The sequence below is a fragment of the Megascapheus bottae genome, chromosome 18, assembly GCF_031878675.1.
Source record: "Megascapheus bottae isolate mThoBot1 chromosome 18, mThoBot2.hap1, whole genome shotgun sequence".
Classification (NCBI taxonomy): domain Eukaryota; kingdom Metazoa; phylum Chordata; class Mammalia; order Rodentia; family Geomyidae; genus Megascapheus; species Megascapheus bottae.
In genome coordinates, this window is record NC_143526.1 from 42,334,071 (window position 1) to 42,346,422 (window position 12,352).

The 12,352-nt window shown below is 47.9% G+C and overlaps 1 protein-coding gene across 5 annotated transcripts in view; it reads right to left on the reverse strand.

The window, feature by feature from the left end:
• Nucleotides 1-906: 906 nt before the first annotated feature.
• Bcas1 (brain enriched myelin associated protein 1) overlaps nt 907-12,352 on the reverse strand; it is a 51,114-nt gene continuing 39,668 nt past the window's right edge. For 4 of the 5 annotated variants that reach the window (XM_090352545.1, XM_090352543.1, XM_090352542.1 and 1 more), the window contains 4 exons: nt 11,392-11,562; nt 6,012-6,077; nt 3,269-3,529; nt 907-1,917 (listed from right to left, as the gene is read on the reverse strand). In XM_090352545.1, coding sequence (XP_090208671.1) covers nt 1,843-1,917; nt 3,269-3,529; nt 6,012-6,077; nt 11,392-11,562 — 573 coding nt within the window. In that variant the 3' untranslated portion in view covers nt 907-1,842. The remainder of the gene's footprint in view (nt 1,918-3,268; nt 3,530-6,011; nt 6,078-11,391; nt 11,563-12,352) is intronic. The other variant, XM_090352544.1, reaches the window with a different exon arrangement.

Genomic DNA, 12,352 nt, shown 5'->3' on the forward strand with positions numbered 1-12,352 from the left:
CTGAACCTAGTTCCCAAATATCTGTTTGCCAAAGGCGACCCTCCCCACCTCCCTCTTGGCCATGGGCTAGGACTATGTGCACCGGGGATGGATGTCTTCGTGAGAGACAACACTCATGTGCAGCTCTACGCTCCTTGCACATGTCTGTGTGTGCGTGCACAGCTCCATTCTGCAGGCAGTATGCTGTAAGTGTGAATATGGGCATGTGCAAGGGATGGTTGTAGCTAAACCGGAGTGTGTGTGCGTGCACACACACACACAGTAGACATTATCCAGGCACACTCATTGCCCACTTGCTCAGGACCTCAGCTCCTGGGGTTATTTATTGGCCTTGCTGGCATTCCTGCCTCCCAGTGCAGCCTGTGACTCCATTGCAGGGACACAGGGCCTGTCCCCTGTCCTCAAGGTAAAACCAGCTGTATGATGCAATTTATGCACCAGCCGAGGCCAGGTCTTTTCTGGCCCCTCCCTGCTCTCTTCTTCTTTTTCTTTCTTTCTTTTTTTCCCCCTTGCCATTCTTCTTTGCCTAAACTGGCTCTCAGCATATGACACAAACTGAATTCCTTTCTCCATGCCTGGAAGCCTGGCCTAAGACAGCATTTTTCGGAAGTGCACTCAGCAAGGAAGAACAGGCAGATGTGGGAGAGAATTATTCTCCAGAGAGGACAGTGGGGTGGAGATCAAGCCATCTCAGACAGCGATCTGCTTTCAAAGTTGACCATCAAAAGATTCTGGAGCAGTAGATACAATTATTATTATTATCATTAAATCAGAAAAGGAAAGGTTCAGTACACATGACTGTTAGTCTTTCTACTTCACAATACATTTTAATGGACTCATGGTCTTGTTTAGTCCTCTGTACAGGAATTGGGGGGAAAAATCAAGAAATGAAAAGCAACCCTGAGGTATGTGAATAATCTCTAAATTTTTATTAATTGGAGTTATAGGGAATTTTTTTAAAAATCAGAGAACCCGAGAACATTAGGAAATTACAGACAGACTCGAGATAAGTGTCAGACAGAACATATGAAGCCAGCCCTTCAGCCATCTGAGAAACATTCAATCTTTGTTAGGGATTCGGGTGGCAAATTTGAAGGGGAAAAAAAGAGGCCCTCGCTCCCCCTTGTGTTGCAAAATAAAATTGCAACCCTATTTACTTCTATTTTACTTGTTATATATTTTTTTGAAGTTGTAATTCACACCCTTGTCCCTGAGACCCAGAAACAATTACTTCCCTAAATGATTTCAGCCCCGCTCCAGGAAATCTTTTCCATCTCATCAATGACTCTCAAGGACCTGATTGGAAAACCAGATCTAAATCCCCTCTTCTTCATACTCCACACACTCCATTCTAGGGAATTGGCATCCACCCAACATTGAACTCGCCTGAAGTCTCCTTCTTTGAAACACTCCCTTTAACAAGTGGATCCTCCTTTCCCCCTCTCCAGGCTTAGAGGGTGAGCATTTGCTGAAAAGCTCCATTCTCTCCCCCGACTTCACAGATATTTTTTCTTCTGCAACTTACTTGCTACATCCATTTCACATAACACAAATGCCTTCCTCTACCTCCTGCCTCCTCCTGCTTGCCTACCATCTACTCTCCTGCTTTAAGTAGTTGGCCTGCCAACACACCTTTATGGTGATTTTCTAGGAAAGACTAGTTCTGAGATGTAATGTACAATGTACACCAGTGGGGTTCAAGCTGAGGCTTAGTGTGCAGGCAGGGCTCTATGGGTGGCTGTGTGAAGAGGAGATATATACAGAGAGTGTGTTTGGGCGGGGGGTGGAGTAGAGAGAGCACATCCTGGGGTAGGAGAGCTTGGTGGGGCGGCGCTGGTTTGTTTACTTGGCTTTGCCCACGGGTCCGATGCATACTGGGTCTGTCTGCACTTGGGCATCCAACATCCGCTTTGGTCCCTGGAGAAAAACAAAGCAGTGGTAGTAGACTGCTGAGGGTGCTAACAGAAGCAACAACCATAATTGTGTGTGTGTGTGTGTGTGTGTGTGTGTGTACACCTGTGTGCATTTGAGTGTGCGCTTCGACCTAAACTCAGGCTCTGGGTGTGTCCCTTAGCTCTTTTTTGACTAGTTAACTGGAGATGAGTGTAATGGATTTTCCTGCCCCGAATGGCTTCAAACCTTGATCCTGGAATCTCAGCCTCCTGAGTAGCTGGGATTATAGGCGTGAGCCACCCGCCTCAGGCCAACAAACCCTTTCTGGAATCAAAGACTCAGGGTGGCACCTCACACATCAAGTGCCCTAGCGCAAGGACATCTGCCTTTCAGTGGAGTCACTGTGCGTGTTTTGTGTTACAAGAACAACTGGAATAAATTTGCATTTTATTACTTCCCTAAAAATGTCACACGCTTTCCACATCCTCAAAGCCCACTTGTGCTGATGGGAGTTTAGCCTCTGGCCACTTTGTGTAAGAGCCCTGTCTTGATGTTTTCCTTTTCCAGGACACCCTATCTGAGGATGAGAGCGTTGAGATCTTTGGAGCACAGCTCTCCGCATATAGCGCCAGGGGTCAGAGGCTCACACACATGGCTGTCGCAGGAAGTAGGATGGCAACTCTGCCTTGCAGCTAGAGTGGTATAGGGTGGCATGGTGTGAGGAAGGTGGTTTTGTCCCATCTGCCCGAACTTGAGCCAGGGGTGGAGGTGGTTTTGTCCATCTGTCTGAACTGGGACCAGGGGGTGGAGGGCTAGGTCTTTCCCTGATTCTACATTTGCACCAACATGTGCCCAGTTGTTGTTTGGCTCTCAGGACATGGCCACCATGTCCCAGGAGGGGTTGCTAGGCCACGTCTTCCGGAAAATCCTGGCTGGCTACCGTTCTGAGGTCGCCAAGAGCCCATCCTTGGAAAAGTACTTGGAGCTCATAAAGGTGACACAGCCTGTCAGTACCAGCGCCAGTCGAGCTGCTCTCTAGCTGAACGTGGCCTCTGTACCTAGGAGCTTTCATTGACAAGGGTGATTGTCTTCTTCTATTGCTGAAGGAGGTACGGGCACTCATTGCCCTTCTGTCTTTTTGAGCTGTCCCCTGGTCCTGCAAGACGACACACACTCCACAGCCCACTCCAGCACTGGGGCCTGTGCTGTACCTGCTCCCCCAAAAGTTTCACCGACACTCCTGGGCCAACTCAAAGGAGCACATGCTTTCCCTCCCCAAACCCAGGCCAGCACCTCACGCCACTCCATTTTGGAGGTGAAAATATTGCCTAAAATCCAGAAAGAAGAGGCAAAAAAAAAAAAAAAATTCACCTACCAGGCCCTTGAGGAAGCCCCCGAGGGACTGTCGCCGCTTCTCAGGTCTCTTGTGGGACCTGTCCCCGTTCTGTAGTGAGTTCAAATCCACTGTGGCCGGCTCTGCACACTGGGCAGGGTCTTTGACCTCCTGTTTGCTGCTCTTGGGCTTGTTTGCCTCGGGTGTTGACTTCTCCTTAGAGGATGCCTCCTTCCCCTTCTGGGCTGCTCCCGGGGGCTCCGGCTCCGGGGTTATGGTGACCTTCTCTGTGGAGTTTGAAGTCTGCAGAAAGTTCAAACAGAGCCCGTTTTTAGTGGCTGCCAGACATTTCGCCACAGAGGAATGAATGGGTCTCACAGCAGAGATGATCAAGCGCTCATGGGTGAAATGCCCAACAAGAAAACCACGCCAGGTCACACACAGAGGGGACATACTGATTTTTCTGATGCATCCTCAGCAAGTGTTCTTTTCCCATTGGTAGAACTTGGATATTTCTCAGAAGCCACCCTGCTCCCCTGTCCATTCTGTGTGGTCTAGGGACACAAATCCTAACCCTGGTTAGGACCATGTGACACCCCCCTGCCTGGCCAATCAGAGTACTGCCTGTCGTTGGATGGCTATGATTGGTTCAGTATTGTCAAAGGCAGGCAGGGGCTTTGCTAAAATAATCCAGAAGGGGCCTTAGATTTTTCTATTAGGATGGAAATAGTGAAAACAGAAACTTGGAGCTTCCAGAACTGAAGTTATTGCAGGAAAACAGGCCCTGAGAGGAAGCCAGTGCAAAAAAGCTGAGGAGAGGCGAGGGGAGGGGGGAAGAGAGGGAAGGAAGAAAGAAAGAGAGAAAGAAATCTGGTACTAACATAACAGGCGTTACTCCTGGATCTAGCTATTCCCGAAGCTTTTCCTGCTCTTACACTGACAGCTGTAAGCGACAGCAGCTGGCATTCCCAGGAAGCCATCTGTAGCCTGTGTGCACACTGCATTCTGTCACCACTAAACTGCCAATGCCTAGATGCCAATACCCCAGAGCTGACTATGGCCCCCGAGAATAGCACCCCCACCAGGCGTCCTTAGACAGGTCAGGAGCCAGGGACCATTCAAACTCGTGCGCCATTTTAGTTGGGTAGACCCCTTTAAGATCTCGCAAGTAGCTGACCACTCATGACCTGGCCAATGTTGGCATCTCCTGCTGCGTACCCCAGCTACTCAGGAGGCTGAGATCTGAGGATCATATTTTGAAGCCAGGTAGAAAAGTCTGTGAGACTCTTATTTCCAGTTAACTCTCTCTCCCACACAAAGCCAGAATTAGAGCTGTGGCTCAAGTAGTAGAGTGCTAGCCTTGAACAAAAAATCTAAGGGGCAGCACCCAGACACTGAGTTCAAGCTCCAGTGTGGACAAACACACATGCACACACACAGCTCTCAGGATCTGGAGGCGGGAGGTGGTGTGGATTTAGTGCCATCCATTCTGGCTGCGTGGCCTTTTCAGTTTTCTTGTCTGTGTGGAAGTCAGAAAAGAAAGGACTCTCACAGCAGGGACAGGGTTAAATTAGCGGAGGATGGAAGGCTTGCTTGGCTTGTGTGTGGCCTGTGCCAGATCCTTTGGTTTTTAGTGGAATGAGGAGGTTGCAGGAGATGAAATTGGCAGCTTTGCATCCTGAGAAGCCCGGGGAGTGGAAGAGCTGGGATGTGGTGGTGGCTCTGGGTGATTCTGAATGCCTTGGGGCGACCTCGAGGGTGACATGATAGAGACCCAGCACCCCTCCACCTTGTCTCCCATCCCTTCCTCTCCCATCCCTTCCCAGCTCCTTGGCCTTGGCCTCCCCTTCCAGAAAAAGACAGTAAGTCTCATGGACTTCTGCCTAGACTGGCTTTGAACCTCCGGTCTCAGCCTCCTGACAGCTACTATGACAGGCGAGCCCCGGGGGCGTGGCTTGCTGTCCTCCACGTACACTCGTGGCTGTCATTTTCCCAGGGCTGTCTTTGCTCTGCAGTGGTGCCTGTCTCCCTGGCTCTCATGGACTGAGGGTGAGCCCCGTCTTTCCCCTGCATTATTCCCCAGCACCAGCCAAGTGCATAGTAGGTCTCCTTCGATATGCACCGATGGGACGGTGGCCAAGCAAGATGTCCTCCAGAGGCTCCCTCCACACATTCCCTCCCACTTCTGTGGGTGGGAAGTTGGACACACAGGAAACTCTGACTCTCATTGGTTGTCTGCCAAAGGGAGCTTTGATGGACAATGCCAATTTGCCACATGACAGCCCATCCCCCTCAGGCTGGTCTTTCCTTTGTGCTGACTTAGAACCACGCGATTGGAGATTAATAATGAATGGTCACCCGTCTCCTTGCCTGTGGATTCAGTCCAGAATGGAAGCCTCCTGGCTCCTTCCGTTCCAGATGGGACTGGGAAGGGGCAGAAGAGACAGGTGGCTTACAGGTGGTAAATGGCCTCCATTTCTAATCAGTGCCAACCGGAATGGAGAAGAACCCAGAGTTCAAGCTTCATGACAGACCAAAAGAAAGAGAATGGGGAAGATCTAGCAGCATTCGGTGGACTGGAAAGGGCTTTTAGGAGATGGAGGATCCACAGATACTCTGTGCTGTATCTGCAGGGCCCAGCTCAGCCCCTGCTCTACAGTGGGTGCTGAGTCTGGAGCTTTGGCACAGGCTGGCTGTGGCTCAGAATCACAGGAGAAACAAGGCTGCAGAGAAGAGAGGACACAGCAGCTAAGCCCACCACCAGTGAGAGTTCAAGCTCACTTACTTGGTCGCTGGAGTCTTTCCCATCTACTTCTTCCGAGCGGGTGCTCCCTCCTTCCCCTCTCACTGACTACAATAACAAACACACAATGATCTTTCAGCTACCACCGCCACAGCGAGCGCACGGAGCGCTAGAAACTCTGAAATGGATGATCTTCGTCATTTATTCTAGGGATTCAGGATAAAGGCAAATCCAAGAATATGTTGGGTACAGTGATTCACACCTGGGTTCCTACCGACATGGGAGGTATAGGCTGAGGATTGCCATTTGAGGCCAGCCTGGGCAGAAAACTTCCTAAGCCCCCGTCTCCACCAATGGCTGTGTGCCCTTGTATCTGCCCGCCGTCCCCAGTGTCACAGAAAAACACATATGGGAAGATCAATATACAAGCCAGCCTGGCAAACACTAAGACCCTATTGCAAATACATCGACGGCCTTTGCAAAAGTATCAAAGGAAAGAAGAGGCTGGAGGCGTGGTAGAACACCAGGCCCTGAGTTCAATCTCCATCAGCATCCACAGAAAATATTACTGAGAGCTGTAGATACGGATATGTCTACATCTCCCTTCACCTCATCACTCCTCCTCCACGTCTTGCCAAGCTGTGGGGCTGTGTGTGTGTGTGTGTGTGTGTGTGTGTGTGTGTGTGTGTGCCATGCCATCTGGGTCCAAGGGGAACCTGAGAGGTGACAAAACTCAATGGACAGTTCCGCCTCAGGGCTGGGGTGGTGGAAAGGCCTCCAGTCCTGGCTTCACAGGGCTCTGGCACTCAGCGCTCATGGGAACTGCCACTGCCAGCAATCCTAGATATTGCTGTTATTGCTGGTGACAACATCACGTGACAGTGGAGCCCAGGAGGGTGGGAGGAAGGCAAACTACAGGCCAGGACAGGCATTGCCCAGAGAAATACTCGTTCAGAAACTTTTCCTCACAAGAGCAGCTCATCGCCAATACGTTAATACTCAGGGAAAGGCTGGGATGAAGAAGAGCCCTTCCTTGGCCTTTTCTCTCCAGATAGTAATTCAGAATTTAAAAAAAAAATTACATCTATTAGATTGAGCATAATCTGCAGAACATCATTTCTGGGCTATCTCCTGATTTAAGCCTTTAATTGTCTCCATATTAAAGTTCATAGTTTTTCACTGAGCCTGAGGATGCTATTCCAGTCAAGGTTTTCTGATAAAACTAATGGTTCATTAGTGAGGAGGAATTAAAAAAAAAATAACGTGCCGTGCCGTGGAGAGTGGCGAGGGGTCGTTCTATGTACAGCTGATCACTCCAGAATCTGGAGTGATCCACCCGCCTGGTTTTGAGTCTGCCTCCCTGGTTGGTGGGTATGGGAATTCAGCAGTGGTGGCTCTGTTTATAAACAAAAACTGGCACAGGAGATATCGAATTTCCTGGTGGGCAGCTGCATGAATATGTGTAAGGATGCTCCATCATTTGGCAGATGTGGATAGCTTAGGTGTCTCTTACATTTACTCCAGAGTGCAGGGACCTGTAGAATTTCTGTGAAGTGGTACCTATGAATTACAGGATGTTAGGTCTTAGAGGAGTTTCTTTTCTTTTCACTGAAGTACAGTTATGTCAAAGATGATATTCTTTCTATTTTTAAATTTTTCCCCATGATATATGTGTGCGTGTGTTCTATTTTTATTTGTAGGAAAAGTTGATTTCTGGAAAGAAAATTGTTTCTTTAGTAAGGATTTGGGTGATGTATTTGGTTTGAGAGCTATTCTGTCAGGAGGGTAGAAGGTAGAAAACCAATATTACGATGACTGGAGAAACTGCACACAAAATAGTGTTTGCAATTCTGTTCTCTATTAAATCATTTCCTCCCTTTTTCTTCCTCTCTCTCTCCCTCCTTCCTCCCTCCCTTCCCCCCCCACCCACCCCACAGGCCTCCCTGCATAGCCTAGGCTGCCCTGGAACTCATAACCCTCCTATTCCAGCCTCCTAAGTGCTAGGATTCAGGGTGAATGTCATCCTGTCTGGGTTAAATCAATGATCTGTTTTAAATAATATTTTTCTTTCTTTTTGTTTTGTCTATTGCCAGTCCTGGGGCTTGACCTCTGGGCCGGGGTGCTGTCCCTGAGTCTCTTTGTATTCAAGGTTAGTGCTCTATTACTTGAGTCACAGCACAACTTCTAGTTTATTTTATTTTATTTTTTTTTGCTAAGTAGTTGGAGATAAGAGTCTCACACACCTTCCTTCCTGGGCTAGCTTTGAACTGAGATCTCAGCTTTCTGGGTAGCTCCGATTATAGGGATGAGCCACCGGCACCCAGCTAAATCATATTTTTCTAATATTATTTAAAGTGAATTTGAAACATTCACTTATTTTAAGGTTCCAAGGAATCCCCTCAGAATCTCTGCTGTCCTTTGTGGCAGGCAGGTACATCACTATTTACAAGGCTCCAAGAAGGCTTCCCCCATCCCCTTCTGCCTAAGTCAAGGACTTTAAGTCAAATTGGAAACCATGAATATGTTGCCAAAAGGCATTTTCTGAAAAATAATCACTGGAGCTGACTTCCAGGAACAGGAAGTCTCCATTCATGTGCCTAGAAGTGTGTGGTTAAAGGCCTTCAAGAGTAGGAGAAGCTGTGTGTGAGGCATTCGGGGTGCTCATACGGGGTCTGGGCATGGAGTTGAGTGTCGTTTTTTTCCTCATGGGTTTTATTCTCCATGAGGATGGAGAGTCTTCCCTAGTCAAGCTCCCTACTGAACCCCTACTGCCTGAAATATAAGTGAGCACTCGATAATTCTTTGTTGAACAAAGTAAATGAACAAAAGAAGAATTGGAAATAGGCTTAGAACACTCTAAATGTCCATCAGTGGAACAACAGTTACTGTGAATGGGCAATACCAGCCAAAAAACTTACAAACAGCACAGTAGTTCTATAGCAGGGATTACAAACTCATGTCCACAGGGACAGAGCCAGTAAAGGAACGAGCTGGGCTGGGTCTGCCTATAGGGATATTGGTTAACTGCAAAACCCCCAACTTCATCACAGTGGAAATACAATGTTAATAAAAACAAAAGAGGAAAAAAAGACAATTATTAGGATGGCTGGAATTCTAGGTGAAAGCTCAACAGCCACGAGAGCTTTGGAGCAATGTTTAAGCATTAAAAGGAAAGCATGATGTTCAAGTTCTGAAGTAATATGAACAATGATCATGATAAACTTTCTATTCTGATCCACTGAGGACAGCTGAGGAAGGCTATGTCCTTTCTTCTGTCCCTGTTCTATGAAGAGCCAAACCCAAAGGATTCTTTCCTATCTAGTCCTCTCTCCACCCAAACATTGGCTGCTAGAAAAGTGTATCTAATAGACACCATTCAAACTTGAGAGTTTACTGGGGATGGATGTAAAGAATGGGGTAGAAATTATTTTCACGCATTATTCAGAGCTTCTTGTGTTTCCCCTCTGTGAAGTGAAGATGGATTGGGAGGGACTGTCACTCTAGTTTCTACGTTTCCTGTATTTCTTAAATTATCTAGAATCTAGAAAATGGACCACTCGCCCTATTTTGGAGATGTATTTGGCTATCTCATTTGTCATTCACATGAGTTGCCAGAAACCAGCCAATTTTTGTTCTTGGCCTAGCATAAAAATTGGCTTAAAAACTGCAAATCATGATGTTTGTGTTAAGTGGTACAGCCAGTAGCCAGCGGGAGAGATCGCCCAGCCATACTTAGAACCCTTTACCTACTTCATACCTTAGACTCCATGAGAAGCCAACACAAAACAGAAAATGATTCTTCCAATAATCTCAGACAGAATTGTTTCTAATACATTTCAGCCCCCACTGGCAAGGGGTTCACTGCGTTTCATTTTGTTTGTGGACTAGAAAGAACTCTTTAAGGGTCTGACTGGATGAAATTGGAGAATTTTCTTTCTCTAAGGATTAAGCTTCCAAATACTGAAAATAAAGACACACTAATTAAGTTTGTGTTTTTCATTAAAAGAGAATTAAATCAATGACCTTTCACTTGAGGTTTTGTTACCCCACTGATTTTAGGCTTTGTTTCATTGTATTATAGAAGTTCCTGGCGGTTGACATTATGTACAGGTGTGTATGCTGTTTATTTTTTATTTATTTTTATCTTGGTACCAGTATTGGGACTTGAATTCAGGGCCTTGGACTTCCACTTGGTGTGCTCTCTCTCTCTCTCTCTCTCTCTCTCTCTCTCTCTCTCTCTCTCTCTCTCTCTCTCTCTCTCCCTCTCTCCTTCCCTCCCTCCTTCCCCCTCCCTCTGTCTTTAATTTTGCCAGTCCTGGGGCTTGAACTCAGGGCCTGAGTACTGTTCTTGGTCTTTCTCAAGGCTAGCACTCTACCACTTGAGCCACAGAACCACTTCTGGCTTTTTCTATGTATGCGGTATCAAGGAATCAAACCCTGGTCTTTGTGCATGCTAGGCAGTCACTCTACCACTAGGCCAAACTCCTAGTCCTTATCTCTTGAGATACACCTCTGCCTTTTCTTTTTTCTTCTTGTGGTTAACTATAGAGATAAGATTCTCTTGAATTTGTCCAAACTATGGTCTTTAGATCTCAGCCTCTGGAGTAGCTGAGATTACAGTAAGGAGCCACTAAGGCCCAGTAGAATAGAGTTGGTTTTTTTTTTTTGTTTTAGAAATGGTGTCACTATGTGTCTCAGTCTGGTCTCAAACTTATCATCTTCCTATCTTTCAGCCTGCGACTACAGGAGTACACCACCATGCCTGGAGAATTTAGACTATTAACACATCTTTCAAGATGCTTTGTGCTCTTTTTTGTTTGTTTGTTTTGTGTATCAGTTGCGAGGCTTGAACTCAGGGCCTCTGCACTGTCCCTGAGCTCTTTTGTTCAAGGCTAGCACTCTACCACTTTGAGCCACAGTACCACTGCCAGTTTTCTGATGGTTCACTGGAGATACGAGTCTCCTGGCCTTTCCTGCCCAGACTGGCTTTCCATCACTATCCTCAGATCTCCGCCTCGTGAACAGCTAGGATTACAGGTGTGAGCCCATCACGGCTAGACCTGCTGGTGTTCTTAGGTGAATAAATGTGTTTGAACCAAAGGGAGCCCAATATCATTCCCCTAATAAGAAACACAGTATCACTTGCCACCCACAGAAAACTTCAAACACACAACGTGAAATAGCATTAACTCCTAGGTAGTTGCACCTCTCTGCTCACAAGTAGGACCCTTGACCACCCCTTTCTTAGTTAAAAAGGGAGCTGGGTGGGATTAAAGAGGGGTTAGAGTATTAGCAGCATGCTCACATTCTGTCCCTGTGCCCCAGAGTCACCTACCATCCCGTTCCATAGTACCTGTGGCCCGGGCCCCCTGGCAGAGTTGGGGTGTGTCCCCGTCCTCTCTCCCTGAGGGCGGGTGCTCACCATTTGTCTGAGAAATGCCATCAGGGAGCTTCTCCGGGGTTTGCTCTCTTCTTCCCGGAGCTTTGCTTCCCCGGGTTCAGGCCCGGCCTGGCCTTCGGTGAGGTCCACTGTCTGTAGCGCGTACTCTGCGTTCTCCAGCGTTACAGTCTCTACTGCTGGGTCACACACCACCTGAGTTGTGTTGCCAGGTAACAAGAGAGTGAAACAGAAAGGCAAACCAGAGCACAAGACGCTTTCTACCAGGGCTAGCCATGGGGCAGCCCTTTCTTCCTAGTCAGACCTTCTAGAAGTTACCCTCGCAGCGGAGGATGTGCTCCCCAACAGCCAGCTGCTGGTGACTGACAGGTGGACTTCCGTGGAGATAACAGATCCCCTGGGCATTGCCCCTTTGGGGGGCTGCCTTTCCACTGGATCAATCCCAGCTCTTTGGGCTATTACCAAGGCAAATTATACCCGGGCCCGGGCCATTGTCAGTAACTGTTATTCCTTAAGTCTTGTCTTGTCTGTGACAGCTTCCGCCACTTATCCTGTCCCCTTACAGCTCTGCAGAGACTGTGGCCTTTGCAGAAGAACACCGCAGAGACCTCTCGATTTCTTAGACTGGACTTCTTCCTTGACGTGCATGCCTTCTCACCTGTCACTTTCTGCTGGAGCTTCGCTGAGGCGCAGGCTTCCAGAATGGACAACCACACACTACTGAGTTGTTAGTGGCTCCTTCTCACCCTCATCAGCTCAAAACTTGGAAGAAGGCCGGCCAACCTTGGGGATCTACAGGGAGACCCGTCTACCCACTCTGCGGCCACACTCATTTTTCTGTATTGCCACCTGCCACAGTGTGGCCTGGCCCTGCCTTGGCCTGGGGTTCCTGCAGCTGGATGGAGTGAACTGGACTTTAGAGTTTTAAATGATTTTTTGTTTCTTGGTTTCTTGAGGCAGACCTGGCAAACTGCCAACCAAACTC